Source organism: Capsella rubella, unplaced genomic scaffold, assembly GCF_000375325.1.
Source record: "Capsella rubella cultivar Monte Gargano unplaced genomic scaffold, Caprub1_0 scaffold_5, whole genome shotgun sequence".
NCBI lineage: Eukaryota > Viridiplantae > Streptophyta > Magnoliopsida > Brassicales > Brassicaceae > Capsella > Capsella rubella.
The window spans coordinates 12,110,820-12,123,500 of NW_006238919.1; the positions used below are offsets into that span (position 1 = coordinate 12,110,820).

Below are 12,681 nucleotides of genomic sequence, written 5' to 3' on the forward strand. Positions count from 1 at the left end.
CTCCACTGTCACCTTCCTCGCTAAGTAAAAGAATATAAAGAGAGATAGAGAGAGCTTCGTACTATGCCCAGAGAAGAAAAGCAAAAAAAAAAAAAAAAAAAGAAAGATGGAAAAGCTTAGACGGAGAAAAGCAGAAAGATATATAAATATAGAATTACCCAATCTCTCGAAGAAAACCCTTTTGCCTTCTTTTATCAATCTCTCTTCTTTTTTCCCCTATAAAGTGGGTATAAAAGGAGACCAATTTATCAAATATGATAGTATTTGTTTACTTTGCTTTCAGTGAACACTTTGCTTTGACGAAGACGGAGATATTATTGGGTTTTTTCTTTTTGTGCAAGAGGAGGAGACGACAGTGATTGTACACTTGTACTAGTAATTGTTGTTTCGATTCATTGTCACGGCGGCTATGGAAGCTAGTTCTAGTGGAACTTCGGAGTTGCCGCGTTCTCTCTCCCGGAGAGCTCCGTCGCGTGCCACCACTATGATGATTGATAGACCCAATGAAGATGCTAGCGCTATGGATAGCGAGCTTGTTCCTTCCTCTCTCGCTTCTATTGCTCCCATTCTTCGCGTTGCTAATGAAATCGAAAAGGATAATCCTCGAGTTGCTTATCTCTGTGAGTTCTGTTTTCTTTTATTTCCTAATCTAAATTACAAGTCTTTGTTTCTGATAATTTTGAGTTTCTATTTGTTTCCCAACAAGTCTTTTGCTTTTTTTTACTACATCAGGCCGGTTTCATGCTTTTGAGAAAGCTCATAGGATGGATGCTACATCGAGTGGACGAGGTGTTCGTCAGTTCAAGACCTATCTGTTACATAGACTTGAGAAGGTATATGTATACATCCTTTCTTGCTGAATCTAAGTTGTAACAAGATTTCCTACTTTACTTGATCATGTTGAGCTGATGTATCCTATTTTGTGTTTTAGGAAGAAGAGGAAACCAAGCCTCAGCTGGCCAAGAACGATCCTAGAGAGATTCAGGCGTATTACCAAAACTTCTATGAGAAATATATTAAAGAGGGAGAAACATCAAGAAAACCGTAAGGCCACTTTCCTAATTCCTGGCAAAGATTCAATCAACTAAGTTGTTGTCATATTAAGCGGTACTCTTATGTTTTCACCTTTTGTTTTTTGTTTTTTTGCTGAAGGGAGGAGATGGCTAGGCTTTACCAAATTGCCTCGGTGTTGTATGACGTACTGAAGACTGTTGTACCTTCTCCAAAAGTGGATTACGAGGTTTGATATTTATATGCGTAGTAAATTCCTGTAATGGTAGTTTGATTCCATTTTCTCTGTGAAGCCTCGTTTTTATATGCTTGTTTCCTTCTTCTTTTATTATAGACCCGTAGATATGCCGAAGAAGTTGAAAGGAAAAGAGATAGATATGAGCACTACAATATTCTTCCTTTATATGCTGTAGGAACGAAACCAGCAATTGTTGAACTTCCTGAGGTGCGTTTGAACACAGGGTTACTAAATTAATATGCTACAGATATATTTACACTTGGTTTTTATTTTCCTGTCATGTTATGTGCTGTTGCAATATTAGGTCAAGGCTGCATTCAGTGCTGTCCGTAATGTGCGCAATCTTCCTCGACGAAGAGTTCACTTGCCATCTAATGCTCCCAGTGAAATGCGTAAGGCTAGAACCAAACTTAATGACATTCTTGAATGGCTTGCTTCTGAGTTTGGGTTTCAGGTACCGTGCTATGTATCTGTCTTTATGTACTTTTATTTTGTATAACTCCTATTGTGGTTGGTCACGATCTGCTAGGCAATGTTTACTTAGTTTTTCTTGCATTCATTTTCCGCACCTTCTTTCTTATGCGAATCGTTGCATATTCATTGTTGTTTCACTTCATATGCTGATTAAAGAGAGGGAACGTGGCAAACCAAAGGGAGCACATTATACTGCTTCTTGCTAATTCCGATATTCGAAAGAGAAATGATGAAGAATATGATGAGGTGACCATTGTTGTATGAAAGCTCTCGATATTTCTCCTACACATCTTCCTGTTACCCCTTATCGTTAGTAATGTTGTAAGTTTCTTGCAGTTGAAACCTAGCACAGTCACTGAGTTGATGGACAAAACTTTTAAAAGTTATTGCTCATGGTGTAAATATTTGCACTGTAAGTCTAATCTCAGGTATGTTATATCTTGATCGAGATTATGAGATAAAGTTCCAAAGATTTTATTTTTGCATTATGTTCTTGTCTTTGGGTCACATATCTGATGTTGGATGCTTCTTTCGATTCTTAAAAGGTTTCCCGACGATTGTGATGAACAGCAGCTGCAGCTTATCTATATTTCCCTGTACCTTTTAATATGGGGTGAAGCCTCAAATGTTAGATTTATGCCCGAATGTATCTGCTATATTTTCCACAATGTAAGTTTTCTCAGTTGTAGAATTACATGTGCATACTTTCCATTAACATTCTTCAGGTTCTGAATGGTCTGAAATGCTTTTCTTGTCTGTGTTCTTTTGTTACTGTTCTTAAGATGGCAAATGACGTCTATGGAATTCTGTTTAGCAATGTTGAAGCTGTAAGTGGTGAAACTTATGAAACCGAAGAAGTTATTGATGAAGAATCGTTTTTGAGAAATGTTATAACTCCAATCTATAAGGTCATACGCAAGGTAATATATCAAGGTCATTAATGATGTATATATCTTATCAGGAACTGTACAGTGTACACTATCTTGTGACTGAAAATGACTGTACTTACCTTGAAGGAAGCCAGAAGAAACAAGGGGGGCACAGCAAGCCATTCACAATGGAGAAATTATGATGATTTGAATGAATACTTTTGGTGACTCTCTTCACTATATTATTGACACACGCCTGCTTTATCTAGTTTCTGACTGCTGCCATATTTATTTATTTGAAGGTCTAGGAAGTGCTTCAAGATAGGATGGCCTCTGAACCTTAAAGCAGACTTTTTCCTAGACTCTGACGAGAGAACCGCACAGAACGAGGTATATATATAATTTGATTCTGTAGCTGTAATCTTCGTTATATTTAGTAGGGTATGAGACTTTGTTGTTGTTTAAGTTATGTGCGCTTAGTTTTAGAAAGCAGTCTTATGCTTTGGTTTTTCACAGTCCTGCAATATAATAAATGTAGGCACATAAAACATATCCTTATCTTATGGTAGATACAAAATTCAACTAATATGAGGCTATCTACACATAACTTCCACAATTTATGTTATCAAGGTGTTTGTTAGGTTGTAGATAGCTATGATCAAGTTAGGTTGGGGAAAACAAGCCCAAATTATGATACATCAGCTTTATGAACATTTCTATCTCTCTTTTAGCCTTCCATTTTGTGATACTACAGAAACATAATCTGTAAGTCTAATGTATTGCAGAGGCTGAGTGAAGTCACTTACGGGAAAAGCAAGCCTAAAACAAACTTTGTCGAAGTCCGCACATTCTGGAACCTCTTCAGAGATTTTGATCGAATGTGGATATTTCTTATCATGGCATTTCAGGTAAATTAAGTTGCTATCATGATCTTATCGAAAGAGTTGTTAGTCTGAAAACTAAATAAGTTATATAATTACACTTATCTTTATCTTTTGTAGGCTATGGTAATAGTTGGATGGCATGGTTCTGGGTCCCTAGGCGCTATCTTTGACAAGGATGTATTCAAAACGGTGTTAACTATTTTTATTACTTCGGCGTATCTGACTCTTTTACAAGGTTGTGATTCCTTTATAGTTTCTTTTTTATTAATGACAATTCTTAATTGATGTTCTAATGGTGTTCCTTGTCCTCTCTTTCCCTTATATATAGCTGCACTGGATATTATCCTTAATTTCAATGCCTGGAAGAATTTCAAGTTTTCCCAGATATTGCGGTACCTGCTGAAGTTTGCAGTAGCAGCTATGTGGGCAGTGTTACTTCCAATTGCTTACTCTAAGTCTGTTCAACGCCCGACTGGAGTTGTAAAATTCTTCAGCACTTGGACTGGGGATTGGAAGGATCAGTCTTTTTATACGTACGCTGTTTCATTTTACGTGTTACCAAACATACTGGCAGCTGTGTTTTTCCTTGTTCCACCATTCCGGAGAGTCATGGAGTGTTCAAACATGCGAATTATCAAGGTTATAATGTGGTGGGCTCAGGCAAGTATTAGTTAAACTTTACTTGTCGTTCTTAAATATACTGGTATTCACTTTTGTATTGCTTTTTGTGATCTTTGTTTCTTTATGCTTTTCCTTCTTGTAGCCAAAGCTATATGTTGGAAGGGGTATGCATGAGGACATGTTCTCTCTCTTCAAGTCAGTGATTACCACATCTTCTACCATTATCTAACTTCATAAATGTTTCTTTTGAACTCTTATATACTAGCCTGTTCTCATATAGCCCAACTTGGTCAGGTATACCTTCTTCTGGATTATGCTACTGATCAGCAAGCTTGCTTTCAACTATTATGTGGAGGTCAGGTTTTTGCCTTTTATCTTACTATCTTTAACTCACTTATAGTTAATCCAATGTAGGCTATCTAGATACATAGTCTAATCTGAAATGGAGTCTTTCTACTGTGGTTTTCCTTTAAGCATTTTTTACTATTTTTCATCTTGCAAACAGATACTACCCCTTATTACGCCAACAAAGATGATCATGAATATGCACATTAGAAATTTCCAGTGGCATGAATTTTTCCCCCATGGTAAATTTTCAACTTACCATCCTTTATTGTTTGCAACACATTTGTTTACACTTTCCTTTCCTAATTTATTATTTTGTATAGCAAATAACAATATTGGAGTGGTTATTGCTATATGGGCTCCAATTGTACTGGTAAGTAGAAATCAAAGAGCTCCCAAGTCCCAAGAAGAAAACATATTTTGTTTATACATATATGGCTTACATATTTGCGTGTGTTATATTGTGAGTAGGTTTACTTGATGGATACTCAAATATGGTACGCCATTTTTTCTACTTTGTTTGGAGGCATATATGGGGCCTTCAGTCATTTGGGAGAAGTAAGTGATTTCGTACCCTCAAAAATACCAAAAGAATAAACACTGTTGTGTACTGACAACCTAGTAGATGGGATTACCCTTTATGGAGGAACTTCAAATGTAACTTTTTTTGGATTTAGCAATGATTAATTTTTGACACGTTTGGTTTTTCATAGATACGGACTCTTGGGATGTTGCGGTCTAGATTTGAGTCAATACCAATCGCCTTCAGCCACACTCTCATGCCATCAGAAGATGCGAAAAGAAAACATGCGGTACTGTGCTTTTTTATAGTTCAGTGTATTTACATATCTCAAATTATTAGATAAGTACTTTGATACTTGTAGAAGAATTGATTACACCTTTTGTTCCCCTGTTTCGTCATTAATTAATTGTGTCTTGTGGAATATAGGACGACTATGTGGACCAGAAAAACATCAAAAATTTCTCCCAGGTGTGGAACGAGTTCATTTACTCTATGAGAAGCGAGGATAAGATCAGTGACAGGTTGGACGACTCTCTTCTTTTAGATAACACTCTTGTCATTCTTTTCCTGTTGTTCATTTTAGCGAAGCATATATATGTCTTGTAACGTTTCTTACCTGTGCTGTAATTCAGAGATAGGGATTTGCTGCTTGTACCATCTTCTTCGGGTGATGTGTCTGTAATCCAGTGGCCACCTTTCTTGCTTGCCAGTAAGGTAAGAAATAATTGGTGTTTTTGGAGGACTTTTCATTCTAGTAGCTAATAATGATTCATTGTTCAAATTGCCTGAGTTCTCAACTTGTTTGTTAAGATGCTTAATTTCCACCACATCCCCTTACTAAAGCAGACTAGGCTGAATGCGAATATGTGATTGTTTTAATCAGTACTGTTCATAATTTTCAAACTTCCTTCCAGTCATATATGCCAGTTCTTCGAAGTTTTGGACTCAACCAAATTCGTTGAAAGTTATATTAATGTTTTCCTACAATGTAGATTCCCATTGCTGTGAAAATGGCAAAAGATTTCAAGGGAAAAGAGGATGCTGAACTATTTAGAAAGATTAAGAGTGATAGCTACATGTATTTTGCTGTTATTGAGAGTTATGAGACATTGAAGAAAATAATTAACGCTCTTCTGGAAGATGAAGCAGATAAAAGGTATACCTTCTTCTTGACATTCTTCCAATGGTTAAAGCTCCCTATCATATTATTCATCTTGAGCCTTGATTCAGAAAATCATTTGTTTTTTTCTCTTTGAATTAGGGTCATGAATCAGGTATTTTTAGAAGTGGACATGAGCATACAGCAACAGAAATTTATATATGAGTTCCGGATGAGTGGATTGCCGCTCCTTAGTGATAAGCTGGAGAAGTTGTTAAGTATTTTGGTAATATCCAAATATGTAGTCCATTCATTAACTACGCAAGGCCGTATACAGTAACTAATGCTTGAAACCTTCTTTTTGTGTGTGTGCTTACGTTCTAATACATAAACAGTTAAGTGACTATGAAGACCAGGGTACATACAAGTCTCAGTTAATTAATGTCTTCCAGGATGTTTACGAAATAATCACTCAAGATCTCTTGGTTAATGGGGATGAGTAAGTATAACAAGTCCCTTCAGCAGATAGGAGATATTCCTTCTATTCCTAGAAACATATGTCATCAGAAGTATTCTTGTTGCAGAATTCTTGAAATGGCTCGTGTTCAGTCTCCTGACATCAAAAATGAAAAAAAGGAACAGAGGTTTGAGAAAATTAACATTCATTTGGTGCGGGACAATTGCTGGCGGGAAAAGGTAACTTTTTCATGCAAAGAAGTTTGTGTTTGAATCATCTTGCTTGATATCTGACTCTTCTTTGTAGGTTATTCGGCTTCATTTGCTCTTGTCGGTCAAAGAATCTGCAATAAATGTTCCTCAAAACTTGGACGCCCGTCGCCGTATCACTTTCTTTGCTAATTCTCTGTTTATGAATATGCCTAATGCTCCAAGAATACGAGATATGTTATCTTTCAGGTGAAATACCAATCTTTTTGTCTTCTATTTAAAGTTGGGTAGACTAGATTATGTTTCAGTATCCAATCAAATCTTAATGGTTTTTACCTTGACTACATACTAGAAAGTAGTAACCTGGTGAAGTCTCTTCATTTAGCTGTTCATAGTCAACCTTTATGTATCTTAATTATACCCATTTTTGTTCATGTTCAGTGTATTAACTCCTTATTACAAAGAAGATGTTCTATATTCAGAGGAGGACCTTAACAAAGAAAATGAAGATGGGATCTCCATACTGTTCTACCTACAAAAGATTTATCCTGGTACGTTCTTGATTCTTATCAGGACCAGTAGTATCTTTCTATACATTCGAGTTTACTAAGTTGATCTTTACGTGAACTAGATGAGTGGACCAATTTTTTGGATCGCGTAAACAATCCTAAGCTTACTGAGAAAGACAAGTCAGAGTTCCTTCGAGAGTGGGTATCCTACAGAGGTCAGACGCTGGCCAGAACAGGTACAGATGATTACAATGAGAAACATATTGTTCATAGGTATTACCTTGTTTATATGCATATTCATCTGTCCCCTCTGATTATGTCTGCCAGTTAGGGGAATGATGTACTATAGGCAGGCGCTGGAGCTTCAGTGCTACCAGGAAGTTGCAGGGGAACAAGGTATTGTATCTTCTGAGCCCGTTGCCAGTAACTCGAATGATCAAAGCTTTTGGAACCAAAATCTGTGGTTCTTAATTTACTATTTTGCTATTTCTTGCAGCCGAGTTTAGTGTCTTTCGGGCCATGGCATCCAATGATGATAATCAGAAGGCTTTTCTGGAACGTGCCAAAGCTCGGGCAGATATGAAGTTCACTTATGTTGTTTCTTGTCAGGTCTATGGAAATCAGAAAAAGTCCAGCGATATCCACAACCGTAGTTGCTACACGAATATTCTGCAGCTCATGCTGAAGTATGTTAAATTTAGATAGATGGTGATGAAAAATCATGATCTATTCGCCTAACCTTGTCATTTTTTTTAATAGATATCCATCATTACGGGTTGCTTATGTAGATGAGAGGGAGGAGACAGCACATGCAAAATCTCCTAAGGTCTTTTACTCTGTACTTCTAAAAGGAGGCGACAAGTTTGATGAGGTACAAGGATTTCCTGACGAATTTGGTTGAATTTACTAAAAGGGATGCAGATACTCTGATGATTTTACTAATCAGAGTCCTATAAACTATGTTTAGATTGTACCTTAAGTCTGAATCCCTTTGAATCACAGAAAAAACTATGTAGTTTACGTTACAATGTTATAATTTTACTTTTTTTTTTCATATGCTGATTAGATTTCTATACATGTCACTCTTCTTAATCGTGAATGGTCTTATTCTTAGGAAATTTACCGCATCAAGCTTCCTGGTCCTCCAGCTGAGATTGGTGAAGGAAAGCCTGAAAATCAAAATCATGCTATCATATTTACACGTGGAGAAGCACTACAAACTATAGATATGAATCAGGTATGTATTTATCTTCGTTCTCACTAGTCACAACCATAAATTGAATGTCCCGTCCTTATGGTTAGTCTCTGTGCAGGACAATTACTTTGAAGAAGCTTTCAAACTAAGAAACGTATTGGAGGAATTCAATAAAGAGCGTGTTGGCAGACGCAAGCCAACGATTTTGGGCCTCCGAGAACATATTTTTACTGGAAGGTACATCAGCAAGAGATCTGTTTATTAACTATTTCTGCTTAAGAATTTTGACTGATTAGCAACTATGTATTGGCATATTCTTACCTTTTCCCTCTCTTGGTATAGTGTTTCTTCATTAGCTTGGTTTATGTCCAATCAGGAGAGTAGTTTTGTGACTATTGGCCAAAGAATTTTGGCAAACCCTCTGAGGTATTTTTCTTCACGACGTGAACTTTTCCATTTACCACTCTTGATTTACTTAGTTGTATTCTTCTTGATTTGTTTGTTTAACTCATGTCTCCTTTGTGGGTGCAGGGTTCGTTTCCATTATGGCCATCCTGACATATTTGACAGAATCTTTCACATAACAAGGGGCGGTGTGAGCAAAGCTTCGAAAGTAATAAATTTGAGTGAGGATATTTTCGGAGGTAATGGCTTTCTTTGTTCTCTAAATGTTAGCAATTCTGCGATAGAGCATTGATAGTTCGTTCCAAGCAAAACTAAATCAGCTGTTGATTTGTTTGCCAATGTATATAGGCTTCAATTCAACTCTCCGTGGGGGATATGTTACACACCACGAATATATCCAAGTTGGAAAGGGACGGGATGTGGGATTAAATCCAATCTCAATTTTTGAAGCTAAAGTAGCAAATGGAAACGGGGAACAAACCTTAAGCCGTGATGTTTACCGTTTGGGGCATCGGTTTGACTTTTACAGGATGCTCTCATTCTATTTTACGACCATTGGATTCTATTTTAGTAGCATGGTATGCTCAAATAATTATATCTCAATTTTGCTTATTTTCTTTCTATGATTTCAACTGACATTGGTAAAAAGATATATGTTAATACTTTATGCATCCCACTTTTCTACTTAAGTGATCAACATGGCTTTGTATACACTTATGGTTAAAGGTTATGACTTTTTTTTATGCAGCTCACAGTGCTTACTGTATATGCATTCCTGTATGGACGTATGTACATGGTTATGAGTGGAGTGGAGAAAGAGATTCTGCGACTTGCAACTCCGAATCAGCTTGCAGCTCTTGAGCAGGCTCTGGCTACTCAGTCCATATTTCAGTTAGGTTTCTTGATGGTGTTACCGATGGTAATGGAAATTGGTTTGGAACATGGATTTCGCACTGCTATTGTGGACTTTTTTATAATGCAGCTGCAGCTAGCCTCCGTATTCTTTACATTCCAGCTTGGGACAAAGTCACATTATTATGGGAGAACAATTTTACATGGTGGTTCCAAATATAGACCGACAGGGCGTGGATTTGTTGTTTTCCATGCAAAATTTGCGGAAAACTACAGGTTATACTCAAGAAGTCACTTTGTGAAGGGATTAGAGCTGCTTGCATTGCTAGTTGTTTATCAAGTGTATGGGAGTTCATACCGGAGTTCAAGCCTTTATCTGTATATCACAATCTCGATGTGGTTTATGGTTGGCTCATGGTTGTTCGCACCATTTATATTTAATCCTTCGGGTTTTGAGTGGCAAAAGACGGTTGACGATTGGACTGATTGGAAACGGTGGCTTGGAGATCGGGGTGGTATAGGCATCCCGGTTGAAAAGAGTTGGGAATCATGGTGGAATGTGGAGCAAGAACACCTCAAACATACAAATATTAGAGGGAGAGTTCTGGAAATCGCACTTGCTCTCCGCTTTTTCATATATCAATACGGAATTGTTTACCAGCTCCATATCTCTCGGCAAAACAAGAGTTTTTTGGTAAAAAATGTTCATCACTTTTCTTGCAACTTTCGGTTTACATGACAGATCTGTGATCCTATAGCTTCAATAACTTTGTACTTCCTCTTTGTAGGTATATGGGATCTCCTGGGGGGTCTTGCTTACATCATTACTTGTTCTAAAGGTCTCACAAAATCCTTCACTCTTTACACATATTGTCATGGAATTGCTTATATAATCTTTACTCACTTGAGAGTTTAATCCGTTCTGAATGTCAGATGGTATCTATGGGCAGACGGAGATTCGGAACGGATTTTCAGCTAATGTTCAGGATTCTTAAAGCACTTCTCTTCCTCGGCTTCTTGTCAGTCATGACTATATTGTTTGTGGTGTGCGAACTCACACTCACCGATCTCTTTGCTTCTCTTCTTGCTTTTCTTCCAACAGGGTGGGCGATTCTTCTGGTAATTAAATAGCCATCAAAACCCCCCTTTCACAATCATATTATCCACACTTGCGTCATGTTATTAAAACAAGTATTGGGGTTTTTTTTTTATTGTTTCTCAGATTGGGCAAGTACTGAGGTCACCAATCAAAGCTTTAGGGGTTTGGGACTCGGTGAAAGAGTTAGGAAGAGCATATGAAAAGATAATGGGACTTATAATCTTTGCACCAATCGCTGTTCTGTCTTGGTTCCCTATTGTGTCCGAGTTCCAAGCTCGTCTGCTATTCAACCAAGCGTTTAGCAGAGGCCTTCAAATCTCGATGATCCTTGCTGGTCGGAAAGACAAGGCAAAGTAACCGTAAATATTATGTTCCGTGGTTTCTTGAGTCTTAAGCAACATCCTTCTTCTTTAGAACGGTGTCGTTTAATAGTAGTCAATAGTGATGTCTATATAAGTATATAGACTTAAAGGGATATTTATAGTTTCGTTGGAGTTGGACACCTCACACACTCATCACACTCATGTGTTGTACTTATCACAATGATTTTGACATATGGTCTTTAATAATAGCTCAATTGATTTCTTTTGATTATTATTACAACAAATTACAATAATTGCGGGAAATGTCGTTAAAAAAATATATCAAATTGACCCTAAATTCTTGAATGCACATCATGAAAATTTTATGATTCATTTTGACTTGTGGGATATGATTATAATAATCTTTCTAGTTATTGCTCTCGATACACCAATTAAATGTCCGAGGCATATATATGCTGAAACTTTAATTTCTTTATTCTTTTGGCTTTTTCTCGCATGTGATTAAATATTGTATTGTATAAAGAGATCAAAACACAAGAACTATAATAATAATAATAATAATGCCTATGCATAGCCAGAAAAAATGGAGGATCCATTGAAAAGCAATTATATGAAATGTGCTTTAATCTGAGTTTTCTTTTTCTTCTTTTTTTTTTTCTACTGAAAAATATAATCTTGATTACAATAAAGAAACATATTTAGTCTCTACTAAAGTTAATTCTTTGAAGAAAAAAAAAAGTCAATATAGTTTCAATCTTGAAGTCAAATATAGTTCAGCTTGGCAAAGGGGAAGATAAGACTTTTAAAGCCTTTGCATCTGAGAATTCTCTCTTTTGTACTTTGTCTTGTTAATCTCTATCCACTTCAGTTTTTTTTTTACTTCAATTTTTATATTGATTTTCCACTTTGTAATATCTACATACAAAAAAATATGCTCAACCATTTCTTGCAGCGAAATTGGATATTACTAAAGCATTTGATAAATTGGAATGGATTTTCATTGAAGCAGTAATGAAGCAGATGGGTTTTTCAGAAATATGGTGTAAGTGGATCATGAAGTGCATCACGACTGTCTCATACTCTGTGCTTATCAATGGACAGCCGGTGGGAAGAATACAACCAAAAAGAGGAATCAGGCAAGGTGATCCAATCTCACCTTACATTTATTTATTATGTTCAGAAGGTTTATCTGCTCTAATTCAAGAAAGTATATCCAAGGGCAAAATACATGGTTTTAAAGCAAGTCGAAATGGACCACCCATATCACATCTCCTTTTTGCAGATGACTCGCTAGTTTTCTGCAAAGCTAATGAAGAAGAATGCTTAAACCTTCTGAATGTTCTACATCAATATGAGAAAGCTTCAGGTCAGGCTGTAAATTTTCAAAAATCTGCTTTAACCTTTGGAAAAGGCATAGATTCTGCAACAAGAAAAGTTATCTGCCAAATTTTGAAAATAAATAGAACTGCGGGTTTTGGCAGATATCTTGGATTGCCTGAATTTGTGGGAAAGAATAAAAATAATGCTTTCTCTTACCTGTCACAAAGAATTGACCAGAAGATGGATAA

General features: G+C 36.6%; 1 protein-coding gene across 2 annotated transcripts; it reads left to right on the forward strand.

Moving 5' to 3' along the window:
* Positions 1–134: 134 nt before the first annotated feature.
* On the forward strand, positions 135–11,367 carry LOC111830402 (putative callose synthase 6). 2 transcript variants are annotated; one of them, XM_023782091.1, is made up of 42 exons: positions 135–620; positions 733–833; positions 932–1,044; positions 1,153–1,240; positions 1,346–1,456; positions 1,554–1,703; positions 1,880–1,969; positions 2,060–2,151; positions 2,269–2,392; positions 2,506–2,643; positions 2,740–2,816; positions 2,895–2,982; positions 3,378–3,500; positions 3,594–3,711; positions 3,805–4,136; positions 4,240–4,292; positions 4,392–4,452; positions 4,603–4,684; positions 4,766–4,815; positions 4,914–5,000; positions 5,156–5,254; positions 5,392–5,486; positions 5,598–5,679; positions 5,958–6,121; positions 6,227–6,350; positions 6,460–6,563; positions 6,649–6,760; positions 6,828–6,979; positions 7,172–7,281; positions 7,362–7,475; positions 7,567–7,635; positions 7,736–7,925; positions 7,999–8,110; positions 8,354–8,476; positions 8,553–8,671; positions 8,777–8,860; positions 8,966–9,078; positions 9,188–9,417; positions 9,588–10,385; positions 10,480–10,530; positions 10,625–10,810; positions 10,914–11,367. In XM_023782091.1, the coding sequence occupies exons 1-42, from the start codon at positions 410–412 to the stop codon at positions 11,145–11,147; spliced, it is 5,754 nt and encodes a 1,917-aa protein (XP_023637859.1). In that variant the 5' UTR covers positions 135–409; the 3' UTR covers positions 11,148–11,367. The 2 variants fall into 2 exon arrangements, with proteins under 2 accessions (XP_023637859.1, XP_023637860.1); XM_023782092.1 differs by lacking the exon at positions 10,914–11,367 and having other exon boundaries at positions 10,642–10,788.
* Positions 11,368–12,681: the final 1,314 nt, after the last annotated feature.

What these genes read in the sequence shown, in the direction of transcription:
- LOC111830402 (XM_023782091.1), top strand. Translation starts at nt 410, where the DNA reads ATGGAAGCTAGTTCTAGTGGAACTTCGGAGTTGCCGCGTTCTCTCTCC. An exon ending in GTATCTGACTCTTTTACAAG is followed by an intron (nt 3,712 to 3,804) that starts GTTGTGATTCCT and finishes CCTTATATATAG; the next exon opens with CTGCACTGGATATTATCCTT. An exon ending in GAGGATAAGATCAGTGACAG is followed by an intron (nt 5,487 to 5,597) that starts GTTGGACGACTC and finishes GCTGTAATTCAG; the next exon opens with AGATAGGGATTTGCTGCTTG.